Source organism: Amblyomma americanum, chromosome 4 (assembly GCF_052857255.1).
Source record: "Amblyomma americanum isolate KBUSLIRL-KWMA chromosome 4, ASM5285725v1, whole genome shotgun sequence".
Lineage (NCBI taxonomy): Eukaryota > Metazoa > Arthropoda > Arachnida > Ixodida > Ixodidae > Amblyomma > Amblyomma americanum.
In genome coordinates, this window is record NC_135500.1 from 155,959,794 (window position 1) to 155,976,078 (window position 16,285).

General features: G+C 55.0%; 1 protein-coding gene across 4 annotated transcripts in view; it reads right to left on the reverse strand.

Moving 5' to 3' along the window:
• The window catches only part of LOC144128584 (uncharacterized), a 114,105-nt gene that overhangs the window by 24,502 nt on the left and 73,318 nt on the right, over positions 1-16,285 (reverse strand). For 2 of the 4 annotated variants that reach the window (XM_077662097.1, XM_077662095.1), the window contains 2 exons: positions 12,673-12,768; positions 8,210-8,321 (listed from right to left, as the gene is read on the reverse strand). In XM_077662097.1, coding sequence (XP_077518223.1) covers positions 8,210-8,321; positions 12,673-12,768 — 208 coding nt within the window. The remainder of the gene's footprint in view (positions 1-8,209; positions 8,322-12,672; positions 12,769-16,285) is intronic. The other 2 variants (XM_077662096.1, XM_077662098.1) reach the window with 2 other exon arrangements.

A 16,285-nucleotide genomic window follows, 5' to 3' on the forward strand; every position in this document is an offset into this window, starting at 1 on the left:
AGGGGCGGAGCGCCTGTAACTGTATCACTCCGCCACTAGGTGCGCCGCAGGAAAGCCGCCGGGAACGTTGCTCGAACCCGACCGCGGCGGCTGCGTTTTTATGGTTTTATGGAGGTGAAATGCTTGAGGCTAGTGTGCTGTGCGATGTCAGCGCACGTTAAAGCTCCCCAGGTGGTCGAAATTATTCCGGAGCCCCCCACTACGGCACCCCTCTCCTCCTTTCTTCTTTCACTCCCTCCTTTATCCCTTCCTTTACGGCGCGGTTCAGGTGTCCAACGATATATGAGACAGATACTGCGCCATTTCCTTTCCCCCAAAACAAATTATAATTATTATAAAGGTGCTCGCTGCGCCGCCTGCGCGATTGTTTCACACCGTGGCGATGGATCGGTTGCGCGACTGTTTTCCCTGCGCCGCTTGATGCGCTATTTGCGGAGCGGTAATCTCATGATCCCGCTGACGTCGAATGTTCCAATTCGTTTCGGCTCATGCCCAAAATATGAGCCAGAGGGGGCCAGCTTCCACTTTCGTCAGTTTCGGCTCAGCCAACTTCACAAGTGCACAGTGCACAGCTACTTCTTCGCATGTATCATGGCTCCTGTCACACGAGAAGCGGCTTTCCCGCAGAGCCTGAAACATAGTGGCGAACGTTCGCGCAACTCTGCTCTGCGGGAACACAACGTGGTAACTGAACGCGCTACACAATTCGCTGTAATCGAAAAAATGTTTTCATTAAAAATGTACATTAATGTGAGAAATGTATTCTAAGTAAGGTCTAGTACCAGTTTACCGTGATTCAAGAGGAAACTACTATATTCAAGAGAGGCAGCGTTTCGGCTCTGTACCTGTGGCTGCATTGCCAAGGAAAGCCGTCGCGGCGGGAGCTTGCCCAGAGCAGAGATTAATAATGCAGGATTTAATTTAGCGCCTTCGCCTCTCAGTGTCCGCGAATTTTTTTTTTTCGTACGTCCATATCGAGAGAAAACTCTAAAAAGTAAAACACGGCCGAATGAGTTCTTGGTCTCAACGGGTTTTGAACATACGCCCTTCGGGCACGCAACCGGAAGCACGTGCGACGTTTCGAACAGCATGGCTATCACCGCAACGCATCTCTGCGTGATTCTCGGAAGGATTCCCTTTTGCAGACATTAGTGGTCGTTATTAAGCGTTGAAAATTCACACTTCACGGCAGAAAAGCAGCGCACATAAGCGAGCAAACGGAGACACAAACGCGGAATGGAGGCCAAGCCACGCGTGGTAAAAAGTTGGCCTCTCCGATGAAATGTGAAATAGAAGGGGTCAGAACATGCCGCAAAAGAAGCAACAAAAATAAAGGAGGCTCGTGCGACCATTTTGCCCGGCGCCACGAACGCCAGAATGAAGCAACAGCGGGCGAGACAATTTCTGCAGCGGCGAAACGTCCGCGGGGTCCCGTTCGCAAGCAGCGGGAGTGAGTCGAAAAGCGACGACCACCTTGTACAGTGGGGTCTCCGGCATGCAGTGTATACATAGACAAGCCTCCGCCATGCCCTTGGACACCCGGCAGCGGAGGAGGTTTCGCCTGAAGTTAACGTTGATCATTGGTCGTCGTCCAGGGCACAAGACTATCGGACCGAGACGAGTGCAAAATGTTTGTCTACTTGTAGCGCTCGTCGGTGTCTATGAATGGCAGCCAAACAAGGCGCCGCATGATGCACTGCTGCAGTGTAGCAGTCCAGGCGTAGCACGGATTAGGCCGAAGTTATTTTTTTTTTTTTTTAGGGGAGGGGGAATTTGATGGCAAGGCGCGGCGGCGCAGCGAAGGAGAGAAGCGCCGTGCAGTTCGGAGGAGGAGAGTTCAGCCTCCTGTCGGAGCGGCGGGCTCTAGAGGACTCGGAGCTTTCTTTTGTTTGTTTGCTTGTTTGTGTGGAAATTAAAGGCGCAGTAAATAGAAAGCTTTTGAATTTAGCGTTCTGCGCACGCGCACAGGCGACTCGCTATTCCTCTAGCCCACTAATCGATAGGGTCCAAACTGCCTACTCTCTCAGTTCTCGGTGGACACCTCAACTGCGCCGTGAGGAAAGCGAAGAAGGTGGAAGCGAAAGAAGAGAGAGAGGCGCCGTAGTGGAGAGCTTCGGAATAATTTCGACCTCCTGGGATCTTTTAACGTGCACTGACATCGCACAGGGCACGAAACGCGGTCCTGAGCTTGCCCGAAGCGTCGTAGAGCCGAGCTGGAGAGAGAGAGAGGGAGGGGGGGGGGGGGGGGGGCTGAGAACGATGTACAACGAGACGTCGAGGCGAATTGTGCGAATTGTGCGAGGCGAATTATTCCGCTACTCTGCTGCTGCGGGGCTGCAGCGCTGTCAGCATACACCCAATGTTTAACCAGCCGCTAATGCGCCCGCAGCAGCAAACTATATAAACGCGGTTGACGTCACGTACCTCTGGCCAGAGTTACTGGAGGAATTACTGAAACGGTTATACCCGGCAATGGCCCGAAAATATCACTGCTCCTCCGATTGGCATCCTCATTCCGCATCAGCATCCTCCGCAGCTTGGCCATATATATCTGCAACATGCATAACCACAAAGGTAGATGTATGGGGATTTTTCCTTTCTTTTTCTGACGCGGGAAATACTTTCAGCTCACATTCTCAGAAAACTAAAGGGAATGTCGTCCGGGAACCGGGGCGAACATGAAGGCCAACCTATCAGAAATATTCCGACTTTATCCGTTCGGATCGTACCCAGGGAGAAATAACAAGATACACATAACCCGAGAGTGATTGGGAGCAACGCCTGCGCAAGCGGACCAGCTTCGTTTCTCGATGTTTCAGACCATTCGGCCAGACGGAGCCTCTCGCGCGACGTGTTCAAAATCGCTATGTCAGCCTTAACCCGTTCGTTCTGTGCTTCTACATGCTTGGTGGCAGTAGCAGTGTTGTCGCCGTGGCCGTTCAGTGGAGCCGGATGGGTCAAGTCGTTATGCCGCCAACCGCAGCACGCGAAGGTGAGAAAGCGGCCAAGACGCCCAACGCGAAGAAGAGGGGCTGAGCACTACGACGCGCCGCTAAGCGCGCTGCCCAGAATGAAAAATAGAAGGGACTGAATCCGACTGTGCTTAAACTACAGGGGCTTATTATTTTTCGATCCTTTTAGGTTGCCCCGACCTAATATATGCACTTAAAGCACACAAAGCCGCGAGGGAAGCCTAGCGCGACGTACAGCCGGGTGGGAAGCAGCTGATGGCAGCGGCTCCTCAAGCTGCGAAAGCAGCCAGGCGGACTGTACGCGCTGCCCGGCTCGAAGAACAGAAGTAGGCGAAGTATGGGACACGGCCAGCCGCCAAACGTGCTCAATACCCAAGCGCGACTAACACAATTAATGAACCGTCCTATACAATGCGCTACACCTCGCGCATCGCATACCTGCACTTACTCTCGACAACGAGGTAGAGTACGATTTCTTTTCTTTTTTTTGAGAGAGAGTGTAGGAGGGGAACGTTAATCGGGCTTTCAAGCTCAAGCAATAGCAAGCATGAGTTCATTCGCACGCTGTGGGATTATTCAAATGGGAGGTTACGAAATATTAAGGCGTACGTCTTCCTGCACAACAGATAATGAGTTATAGCTCAACAGGTACAGAGTACGAACATTGGCTGGGCAGCGCGCTGCACTGCGCGCGTGAGGCCCTCTCTAAGCTCTGCGCGCACTTCACCTCCCTACGAAGACTTCTCACTGATCGCTACTGGCTGAAGGAGAAGATTATCTCATCCCTACAGCACCGGACAGAGTGGCAGTCAGACCTTATCACTGCCTTCCCTGGACCACAAGCGGCCGATAGGAGAGGATGCAGTGTTGTCACGCATTCGGCGCTGGTGTCGTCAGGAGCAACAATTTGCGATAGCTGATGAGGAGTATACATCTATGTAGGACACGTAATCGGGCAGATCCAGTTGATGAGAGAGAGATTAGCGGGCGAACAAGAACGGAGTGGATTATCAACGGACGGTATTCCGTAGCTCCATCCCGGCGGTGCTCACTTATGTGGCCAGCAGTCTCTCCGTGAGGGTAACGGCAGCCCATGCAGAGAGTGATGGAGAAGCAAAGCCTTCGCGTAACGTTGAAGCAGAAAGAGCGCAGCACGGATCAGAGCTACACAGCTCTACACTCTACAGCCGAAGCTGAAAAAGAAGGAACCGACATGCATTTAATGCACACAACCCTTAAAAACGTAACACGCTGCGACTTATTAAAGAATTTAATGGAACGCTGGCTCAAAATAAGAGCAGTGATTGGGAGAGGTAATTCACTCGGCTGCGGATGATGATGATGATGATGATGATGATGATACGACCGCGACGGCACAACTCACCAACGTGCGAATGTGGCAAGGGGTGGGCATAGCGCGCAGCGCTATACTCGAAGCTACGGCGCTGCAATTCCGTGCACATTTAGTGAGCGGCGGTCATTTCCCGGGTACGCGTATAGGCGCTTCGCCGCCGCCAAGACGCAATCTCCGCGACCTGCTCGCAGTCGGGTAGTACACGTTGGAATCCGCCCCCAGTGGCGGCGCAAAGGCGTTGCATCGAGAAGCGCGTGGCCGGATGGGGCCTCGCCAAGGGCGCGGCACGCCTCCCGCGCCGACGCCCGGGCGGACCCCGCCGGGGAGCGTCGGCCAACGCGACGCCAGCTGCGAGCTCAGCCGCTGCAGCGCCCAGGCGGAGGGTTCGATACCCGCTCGTCGGACACCCCTTCGGGCCGAGGGCGCAAAAACGCTCCGCTGCGCACGCGTGGCCGTGTTCCGCTGCGGGCCCAAACTAACGCAGCCGTTAGCCGAAGAGACGCGACACGCCCGAGAAGGTGCTGAAAGGCTCAAATCTGCCTTTTCCTTCCCTGGGGCATCCGTCGCAGTTCCTGGAGCAGCGCGTTCTTGACTGTTCTTCGTTTTGTTTGCCGACGGCCGGACTGATGCGTGCCGCTGTTTCGCCCCCCTCCTCCCACCGGACACGCTATCGCATGAGCGCCCGCTTTCCAGCAAGGGCGAAAGCTCCTCCACCGGCGGCCCGATCGAGCGGAGCGCGGCCCCGCGGCGGCGGCGAAAGCGGCCGCGAAGAAGCGAGGAGCATCCGCCGAGGGCGACCCCGATTCCCGCCGAGGTTGCGCGAGGGTCGCCGAGGACCGGTCTTCTTCTGCGGCGACGCAGTTGCGTGCAGCGCCGCGTGCGTGGCCGGAATAGCCAAGAAAACAGCCGACGAACCAGTCCGGGAACGGCCCTGAAGAAGAGAGAGCGCCATTACTCGCCAGCGGAGTCGGTCGGCGACACAAGCGGCGGAGGAAGCTGCCGCCGGGGCGCCCACCGGTCGGCGGCGTGGGCATTTTCGGACCGGCCGACGACACGCTTCCGCGCCACCGTGTGTTCCACCGGGGGCGCGAACGCTCCGCTGCGTCACGCGACACCGAGCGGGTTTTATGGGCGTGCATGCAGTCGACGGAGCACTCTGCGCACGACGAAAACACGGATCGCGCCTGATGTATTGAGCAACTCCGCTCATCAGGCGCTGTTGGCGTTCGATTCTGGCGAGCAACCAATGAGTAAAGGTCGCAGCGCGGAAGCCTTCGCTCCGACGTCGTCGACACCGACATAGAGCACCGTCGGCCAGCATTGCGGCAAACCGGAATCCAGCAGCACGCTCTTCTTCCTGGACACAGAGACCGCTTCGCTTGGTTCATTCAGCGAAGCTGTTTTCTTATACACGACTCTCTCATCTTGCGCCCTGAGGCGACACACACTGCGCTCGAGAAAGCCGCAGCCATGCGAGGTGGAGCAACGACTAATGGAAGCGACGGCTCTGAGCAGGGCCGTGCTCAATTAAAGCGAACAGTATTTGCCCCCGTGAGAAAAGAAAAATGGTACGATGACGATGAAAACATTCGAGAGCCTCCGAAGGCCCGCACGACGCGCGCTTCCGTTCGCGACAGCTGCGTGCCATTCGAAAGGAAAGTTTCGGAATGCTAGGCTTCATGTTCGGCCGGAGGATTTACGGACGATGTTGCCAGAGTTTGCCTCGAGCGGCACCTAAAGCTCATGATCAAAAAAGCAAACTAATAAACAACATAAGCGATCCCAGATAAAGCCATAATCATCTCCATGTCAGTGGCGCACAACCGAGTCTGGAAAAATGAAAACGAACTGTCAACTCGGGGGGGACGAGGGGAAGACAACCGCTGCGGGCGGACACTTTTGGGCCGCGAAGCCCAGAGCTCTTACATCATACCAGCTGCCGTAACCGTTAAATTACTGTCGCGTCACCTGTAAGCAGTGAAACAAACTGCACAAGTTACAGCCTTCGTGGTGGTTTGAACGCACAGTGACGCGGCGCCGACTGGCACGAGTACTATCTGCGTACAGGTTCTACAGAAAAAACGCACCGATATAGCACTACGAAACGGTAACTTCGAAGTTAGAACAAGCAGTACATTTCGGTCCTTCTGAAGCCAATGGCGACGAACGGCTCCTGTTTTTATTTGCCGCTTCTAGGCAGCGCCTGCGTCTGCGAACTAATTTTTACGGTGCCTCAAACCGCTCCCTATATTCGTGTCGTGACGTCACTATTCTGTCGCATCCACGCCGCTTGACTCATGAAGCGTATGCAGTGCTTACGCAGGCACCTATGGAAACCACTTCCCGTCTTGCATTCAAAGGCATGAAGACTTGTGTCCGCGCTCATAGTCATACTCAGTTTACACCTCTGCCCTTACACTACAGTCTTCGCAATGCATAACGAAATGGGATTTTTAAAGAAAGTAAATGGCGCAGTAACTATGTCGGTGGAAACCTAAACCGCGCCGTGAGGGAAGGAATGAAGGAGGGAGTGAAATAAGGGACAGAGTTTCTGTAGTGGAGTGCTCCAGAGTAATTTCGACCACCTGGGATTTTTAACGCATACTGACATCGCACAACCCACGGGCCCCTTTTGCGTTTCGCCTAAATCAAAACGCTGCCGCCGCGGCCGGTTTTGCACCGGGTCCTCAGGCTCAGTAGCCGAACACCGTAACCACTGAGCCACCGCCGTAATGCAAGCGCGTCGCTTGCGCACACCTCCTCCTTCTCATCATCTCCTCGCTTGACCCCATTCCCTATGAAATGCTTAAGCCTATCACAGCGGCTGGGCGGCCTACTACGGCCCATGCTATTCATGTGCCCCTCTTCACCCTCGCGCCCCGCCGTCTCCGACGTGATTGCGACGTGAGCGCCTGCAGCGCCATCTAGTGGTGGTGACACCAAACGCGTGACTGGGGTAACGCGGTTAACGCGACATGGCTCTTTCGAAGGAAGCTCCAATTAAAAGATTTTGGTCTAAAATTTGGGAACAACGTGCCCACAGTGCAGTTCTGTGCAGTATGTTGCGTTTACCGCGTGGCTCGCACCATCTTCATTGTCCCGCAGCGATTTATCTGGAGCAGGACAAATTCATCCGGAGGCCTACTGCAGCGCCTCTCTCTCCCTTCCTCCTTTCACTCCTACCTTCAACTCCTTCATCTCTTCCACCCGCCGCGGTGGCTCAGGGCCCCTGGCTACTGAGCCGGTGTACCCGGGTTCGAACCCGGCCGCGTTTCGAAGGAGGCGAAACGCAAACGACGACTTTTGTGCTGTGTGATGTCAGTGCACGTTAAAGACCCCGGCGGGTCCAAATTATCCCGGAGTACAACACTACGGCATCTTTTTCTTCCCTCCCTCCTCCATCCCCAAACTCACGGCGCGGTTGAGGTGCCCATCGAGAAGTGAGACAATTAGTGCGCCATTTACTTTTCTCAAAACCAACTTTCAATTTTCACATCCAGTTCCTGTAAACGTTGCAGTTGTCTTGGCGCATTCTGGAGCTGTCCATCTGGCTCGGTTTGCTGAGGAAGTAACTTGCTCTCCCAATGGTGAATCTGGCCGTCGTTTCAGTGGACGCGCCAGGAAATGGAGCAACTCGAAAGCTACCCCCGCTGTCCGTTCACTGCCGCCAAGCTGCAGATCGCCCGAGAGGCTTCCTATACGTTGCCAAAAGTTGGTTGCATGCGACAGCCATCCTTGGCAGTCCAACGGTCCCGCGCCCCGCATCCGACTGCTCGTCGTTATTTAGCTCTGTGCCAGCTGCTCCCGAAGCGAATCACGAGCACGCGTGCCATTACAATTCGACGTGGAGGCAGTAGCGCGAAGACTGGGTGCGCATACTCACAGGGAGGCCTCTTTGATCCTCTGCAGGAGGGCGCCGGTCGTCCGGCAGGCCAGGATCTCCTCGGGTAGGCTGCCTGCGGACAGAGATAAGTGGTGAGGAGGAGGCCCCCTTCCTTCGGGCTCCTCCTCATCTTACGGTGTGCGCAGGTGCTGTAGAGCTGCTAACACCGCCACAATAGTATTATATTGAACAGATAATTTCCCTCATATTCTGTGGGAGACTCGGGCGACAGTGCTGCCTGCCCATGCACTCCGCGGGTAACGAGTTGAAACAACATGAACTACGGGGGCCCTAACCGCAGAGGGGATCTCACTCCATTCCGCCTCATCGCCACGTAACGAATAGCGCAATATTGCCCCGGAGCTGCTGTTCTTCCGATGCGCTTCGCTTAGCCGCGAGGCGAGTTAGCAGTCTCAGGCTCGTTAGACGCGACAAGCTCACTCTGGAAAGACCACGGTCACGTGCGACATCTTCTGCGGTGTTCGGGACGACGTTAGAGACTCCTACTCCCGAAAGTCAGTCGCCACCTTTAAATACAGCGCGGACGTGGGATTCTGACCCGACGGACGCCGAGAGAAGCGCCGGGTCTTCTTTGAGGGTACCTGCTGAAGGTTCGCTCGGGTTCTCTCTAAACAGAATGAATGAAGAGGGAGTCAGCTGTCCTATAGAACACTCCCTTTTATAAGAGGGGGTGCGCTACAGATCAGCTTACTGCCTGTTTACTCTCATGTAGGCGTATTCGTGTTTAGAGTGCACGCGAGTTTGGCTGCCTGTCGTTACGCGACGAGCCTGCGACACACACAAGCTTGAGGAGAATCGTGAACCTGCAGCGTCGGAGGTCTGAGGTCCACCCCGAAGGCACGCTGTAGGCTGAGCATGTCCGCTGCAGTAATCCACTATCAGGAAACACGCGCTGAGTGGCGGTACGCGCCCCTCGAATGCGGAAATACTGCAGGAGGTTCGCGGTCCTCGCCAGACGCTGAGACGCAAACTGAGTTCCGGAGCCATGCGGCCGCAGACTGTTTTCACTTGGTTTCCTCGAAGGCCGCGCACTCCGCGGGCTGCAGCATCACAGAAAGAACAAGAGTGCGACTGCGACGTCAATTCACTGGAAGAAAAAAAAAGAAGAAAAACCAGTTCCGACTTTGGGGAAACGCTAATGGACAGACAGGTGACGGTCCCGTCAATGAAGGCCGCGGTCTGCTGCAGCACGAGGCCCGAAATGAAGCGGAAAATGGCGGGTTCTCAGCACCTTTCAGAAAAGCGGTGCTGAGAAGTCAGCATATCAGGATGCCGAGCGAATCACCACCACGACGTCGCTGCATGGCGCCTGTCGTCGACAGCCGGCTCGGTGGCTCGGCGCTTTGGCGACTTACGGCCCTCCGCCAGCTGTGGCAGCGACGGCGACGAAATGGCTGCCGGACACCCGTGTTAAAAGTCGGAAACCCGTGTGTTGTGTTTTATGGCACACAGGCAACTAAGGCCATCATGCGCCAAGCACAAGTTTTTTGCTGAATTATATAGAAATGTGAAAAAATCATCCGTGGTATAGAGGGCCTCAAACGTTAGTATACTACCTAGTGAACAGATAGGAACATTTTAGAAATAGCTACTAGTGAAAGCTTTAAATAGAGTTGGGTAACCTCAGCAGCTATCCTTGGCTGGGCAAGGATCTCGAGGCTCCCAAAGAACCCGAGTGGAATCCGTGTGGCCTAATCTCACTGCTTCCACAGGCACCTGCGCCTTCTTAAGGCACTGCTCCGGAGGATTTTCGAACGTATTCAGATGACTAGCAGATAATATTTCTTGGTGCTCCTTGGTTTAGCTGCAATGAATAGCTTGTGAAAATAACGAGCAAAGCAATTCTATACAGCAGCAAAAATCCGGAAATAAAATCCAAAACGGCGTTTCTATCGTTTCTATCAAACTGTCACATCATGATAGACTATAGCAAACCAAGTCTCGGATGTTGTCACAATAGCTCTCGTATACGCTTTGAATGGCTAAACTGGCGGCTGCAAGTGACACCTTCGATTATTAAGTGTCCGAAGCACCCAAAATTAAAAAAATATTTTTTTTTCCTTCAGCGAGCTGCCAACGGGCGTGCTGACCGCGACATCCCACATTCAAGGTCGACCGTAGAAATCGGCCCGATTGAGGCAAATAAACAGGACAATTTAAAATTAAACAAAACGTCATCAGGCTGCGAAATTTGGTACATAGGATCAGAAGACTTCGGTGGACGCATATCGTGGAAGTTAAAGTAAAATATTTAAATGTCAAAAAAATTAAAAAAAAGGAATTGCCCTTTAAGTAGCGTCAACGACCACGGGTGAGCATACACCTTGCCTCAACTCAATCGCGTAATCAGCACCTGCGTGTGTCCCTAGACGCGTTTACATGAATGCGACGGGAGTCGACTCCAATGGACTTTTCGAGAGAAAGTGCAGAAACGTCGAGGAAGAGCTTAGAGGACGAGTCACGCCTTTTCCTCCTCAAAACCTACTCTTTCCCTCAAAAAGTTTAGTGGAGTCGACTTCTGTCGCATTCACGTAACCGAGGCTTTTGACGCATTCGATGCCCTGCGCGGTTCCAACTGGTGGTGCATGATAATAAACGCGCGCTACCACGATTAGCGCGCCGCCGACGCGTAGTCGTCAAGCCAGAGCAGCCCTCCGGAGGGAGTGAGTACCCGCTGGCGCCTGGGCAGTATCCTGGTCACGTGGACAGTGACGTCGGTGCTCGAGTCGCCGGCGGGAGTCCGGCCGACTTCGTGAGCCGCAGCAGAGCGAGGGCCGTTGCCCCGCCGCCCACGCGCCCACCTCCGAGCGGCGAGGCCAATTTGCCGCGGCCCATATCGCACAGTCACGACCCCGCGTGACTGGGAGGCCGCTCGGGGCAGAGCCGCCTTCTCGCGCAAAACATGATTCCCGGCGCTCTTCTTCGCTGGGAGGGGTGCCACTTCCTTCCCGCCTTGGTCGAAAGAGTTGCGAGTGGCGCGCGCATGCGCCAGCAGAGAAACTAGGCGACGGGTTCTAGCAGCAGCAGCATGGCGAGGAACTCATCAGCCCAGAACTATAGTGGACGCTGGTCTAGCTGCCCTGTTTCCGCTATTCACCGAGATCCTCACAGACGAGGACAAGGAACACGCAGGACCTAGCTGGCTGATTGATTTAACGCTGTGACCGGTTAACGGGAAGCGGCCACTCCCGTATAGCATCGACCCTCCTCCGTCTCAACCAACGCATCTGCGCGGGAGACGACGGGCGAGCAGAGTGCGACGTCGGCGAGAGAACCCGCAACACTTGTACGTCATGATTGAATGCCCCTTGCGTCGACCAGCAGGTGACAGTGGAAACGCAAAGCGTGCAGTTCTTTTTTCTATCCTGGGCGTTTGTCACCTGAACCAGTGCTGCTGATTAGCCGAACACTTAAATCCGTCAAAATGTGACGACAGACACGAAGTCGCTACCGTAGGAGGAGAGCCCCCACCCTCCCCCGTGGCACGAAGCGAGATGCTCAGTGCCCGATCGGAGCGGCAGGACCGGCCGCTCTGCGCCGACGCACCAAGGAGGCGAGGCCGACGAGCGGAGATGCGGAGGGCGACGCCTGGCCCACGATGCGGGGCTTCAAGCATAATCCGGGACGGGTTCTCGGCACGAAACTTGCGCACTATTTTTGGCCGTGGCGCGGCACAAGCGGGTACGCAATTTACTTCACATTAGCCCAATGAATTGGCCGCAATCTCTTGCTCACCTTGCAAACCGTCGGACGGCGTGCCCGTCGGTTTCCCTGACAAAACCACATAGCGTTCAAAGAAACCATAAAATATGCAATTGCTGCAAAGAGAGGAAAGAAATGGATGCTCTTCTCTGGACTTAATTCGAACGCTCTTGTCTGACGGCCATACCTTGCACCAAATTCCTTTTTCACACCTCAGCAACACGTCTTTCAAAAATTTGCCTCTTTCCGCTGCTTCCGTTGGCTTCTGGTGAGTGAAGGTGCCTTCAAGATGGAAATGGTCGGAGGCCTTCTGAAAGGTGGAGGGGTGGGTGCGGTGGACTCCTCTAATGGCCCTCTGGCGGGCGGAGGCCTTCTGAAGGGCGGAGGCCTCAATCCTTTGCCGCCGAAGGACAACGCCAGGATTTTGCGAGTCGGCACCCTACTGCTGTTGCAGTAAAAGAGAAGCCGCGACCAGATGGCATGTATAAGCTTGTCGAGGCATTTTTCATCGGTAAGAAAAGCTTATCAGCGTGTAAGCTAGCCTTGTACTATCTTAACTATAGAAACGAAAGCGGACCTGCGATATCTGCGGCTACAAGTATACGCACTTGCTTTCGAAGGGAAGAGCAATAGTGGGCGTCTTGAATTAGTTCCTGTAGAAACCAACTGGGCCGCCAAGGTGGCACCCTGAGGCAGACTGGCGCCCACACAGAGAGTGGTGGTGAACCACAGGCACTCACCGGTGAGCGGAGGGGGCGACGACCGGGGCGGGTGGTCTCCGGGGGCCTCGAGCCGCCGCGCCGCCGCCGCCGAGGCGAACAGGGCCAGCGCCAGGTCTGCGAGCAGCGAGGGAGAGAAGTCACCCTATGGGATCCTCAGGCGACATCACAAGCAAGTGTACAACATCGCTCCTCTCAAACTATCGCGCAAGCAAACACGACTGAAGGAGACCAGTGGTCATATCGCAAACGGCAAGAAGAAAACAGACCGGCGGATATGCCTTGCGAATGAACTGCACAAGTGTGGTACGGTACGATATGGTGCGGTGCATGAGGCTTAACATCCCGAAGCGACACACGAGATGTGAGGGACGCCGTATAGGGGAGCGCTCCGTATTAATATATATGACTACCTGTGGTTCTTTAACGTGCGCTGACACAGCACTGCATACGGGCGTCTTGCATTTCCCCTGAAAATATTTGTTGACACAACTGTTATACTTCATTCGTCCTGCCGTTTTTTCTCTGTCCGAATTATTTCACGCTGCCAATTTCACGGCGGCCAAGTGGTTGAGCATCCGCCTCGCATGCGGGAGGTGAGAGGCTTGATCCCCAGTGTCGCCTGGTACCCCACCGGTGACACAGCAGGTACAAGCTTTCCCCTATACTCGCGCTCGGCTTCTTTAGGGCGCCCCGCCGCGGTGGCTCAGTGGTTAGGGCGCTCGACTACTGATCCGGAGCTCCCGGGTTCGAACCCGACCGCGGCGGCTACGTTTTTATGGAGGAAAAACGCTAAGGCGCCCGTGTGTTGTGCGATGTCAGTGCACGTTAAAGATCCCCAGGTGGTCGAAATTATTCCGGAGCCCTCCACTACGGCACCTCTTCTTCCTTTCTTCTTTCACTCCCTCCTTTATCCCTTCCCTCATGGCGCGGTTCAGGTGTCCAACAATATATGAGACAGATACTGCGCCATTTCCTTTCCCCCAAAACCAATTATTATTATTATTATTATTATTATTATTCTTTAGGGCGGAATGCCTCGCAAATGGGTCTTTGACCCCACCTTGAAAAATGGAAAATACCTTGAGCCATGGCGCTGTTTGGCCGTAGATGCCCTTACGCCATAAAAATCCATCATCATCATCATCACCAATCGTGTTTTGCTTTTCGAAATACCTGTCTATGCAGCTTCCTCCATTACAGAAGTAAAATCATTTCTTACGCGTTATGCACGGCGTGGCTGTGCGTCATACATTAAGCACTCGGTGGCGGCACAGTTTTGTGAGAGTAATGCGGTTACACCGCTCTATCTGTTTCGCGAAAATGTGCTGCGGACCACAACACGGCCGCATACACCTTTCAGTGCGCTCGCACTAGGGATTCCACTCAGCTGAAAAACCATTGTCTGTCAGTTTGTTGCACGGTCTCCGGTCTTGCAGCAGGCTGCCCACCTGCCCAGCGGATTGTGGACAGACAACCTGTCAGTTGTATAGCACCAAGGCAGGTGGCAAGTGACCGGCCGCGATAGGTTGCCTGGGTTTCGCAAACCCCACCGGTGTGCAGGACACAGTGTAAAGTCGAGAGTGATCAACTCCGCATATGCGGGCACTAGCCCATTACCGCTATCCGACCAACTTCCATCCAATGGATCGGAACAACGGAACCGAAGTGAAAACCTAAGTGCTGGTGCACCTAATTTGCACTTGGCCTAAAAACGCAAATCGAACCTTAATTTGAGTTTGACACTTAGTTTTCTGAGTTTGTTCCAAGCGTTTCATACCGAACCTCGCGTATACTCCGGCCGCACTTTGGGACGCTCATCGTCTCGCGGCTTCGCCCTCGCTCAGTGCAATTCTCTTCGCCCATCGCGAGGTCTGCTTTGCCCGACATTTTTGCTTGGCCCTTTAAACATTGTGCGCTTTTACAAAGTTCATTGTCCGCGCGAACCCGACGGGAGCAAGCCGAAGAGGACGACTGATCTCGGAGGCGCAATCGGGTCTCAACGAAACCTACCCTCGTCTCATTAGACGGCTTGTGCGTGCACTATGACACCAGTCTATAGCGAGCGTCAGCAGGAGCCCCACGGACGGACAGAGCTCGACCAGCTAACTCGAGTCGCTTCGGTCCATCACGCGTATACATGACCCGCCCCTGCACCGAAACCACCGCAGACGACGGACGACTTTTCAGCTCCAACCATCCTGCCTACAACCAGCCTGCCCAAGTAAAGCACGCTGCCAAGCGCACTGCTTACAGCTAGGCACACCCACCGCCTGTCCTCCACCGCCGCACACTCGCGGATTTCTGGTCTTCCTCCTCTTCCTTCTTTTATTTCCCCACGCTCTGACCGTCGGAGTGCGCTAGAAGCGTTGGCAGCTTGTGTGAGGCGTTTAACCTGCCTCGGTTCCCTGGGATATGAGAGACAATGACCTCGCCACCACTTAACTGACTACCAACACAGAACGGCAGTGAAGGCACCGGCCTCCTACAGTCACCTGCGCGCCCGTCTGCTAAACGCATCCCCACGCCCTATAGAGCAACTTGTGTCGGTATACCGTGAAGAACGTTCTCGAATTCCCAAGTCCACTTTTAGCACATCTATTCCGGAGGCCGACAGGTAAAAAGTAACCCACAAGTAAACAAATGTCCCAGCCAGCCGCCGCGGCTGCACCTCAGGTGCCGAGGCGCTCCTCCCAAATCGCTAGACAACTTTGTGAAGTCGCGAATATTATCGTTAAAGTTGCTCGCGAAATCGTCGCATCAAATGTGTGCCCCGCCCCTAATCTCTACGTCGCCAGCAGCGCGCATGAGAAGATGCAACTCCGGTAGACTCGAGCTCTGTCCCGTTATTTTGCAACGGCCGAACACGCGAGTGCGGAATTAGCCTTTTGTTGGCTGCTGCGCCTGTACCGCATATACTTGCACGTATACTGGCAGATTGGTCAACGAGGGCGTTATAAAAACCATTTTTTCGACTCATCCCTGATGATCCCCGCACCACCCCCCTTTTCTTTTTCCGGGGCGTAGCAAATCTCTGAGGGTGCCCAGCGACCGGCCGGGGGGAGTCGAACTGGCGACCTCGAGAGGCGGAGCAACCGTGCCGCCGGGTCTCGGAGGAAGCGCGCGGCCCTAATCAAATCTCCGCGCCCAGATCCTGTTCTAATCCTGGGGGCTCCGAACAAAGCGGGTCAGGGGTCAGCGCTGACCTCTGACGTGGGAGCCGTGCCGCGGCGTGACCTGCTTTCCGCCGCCGCCGCTCGAGGAAGAATGGCTCTTCCGCCGCCCCGTTCGCACGGCGCCGGCCACGCGCTGCGCCGACGGGGGGCGCAATTAGCCCCAACACGCGCCGCTGCACGCAACTCGCCGACGCTCGGGACGGCGCCCTTTCGCACGCGCCGTTCAGCGAGCGGCACTGCAGGCGCGCGGAACGATATCCCGCTCGTCGGGACGTTTCGCAGATGGACACCATGCAGGGCTCGGGGACTGCGGCGGCGTGCGTGCGAATGCCCGGTGTCGATGGCGGTGTCGATGCCCCCCTGTCACACTTAGCGCGGTCCTCAAAACGCATCGTCTGCCAACACATAAAAATGCTTATTTAACTCTTCGACGCGCAAGTCACGCAGCGGAGCAAATA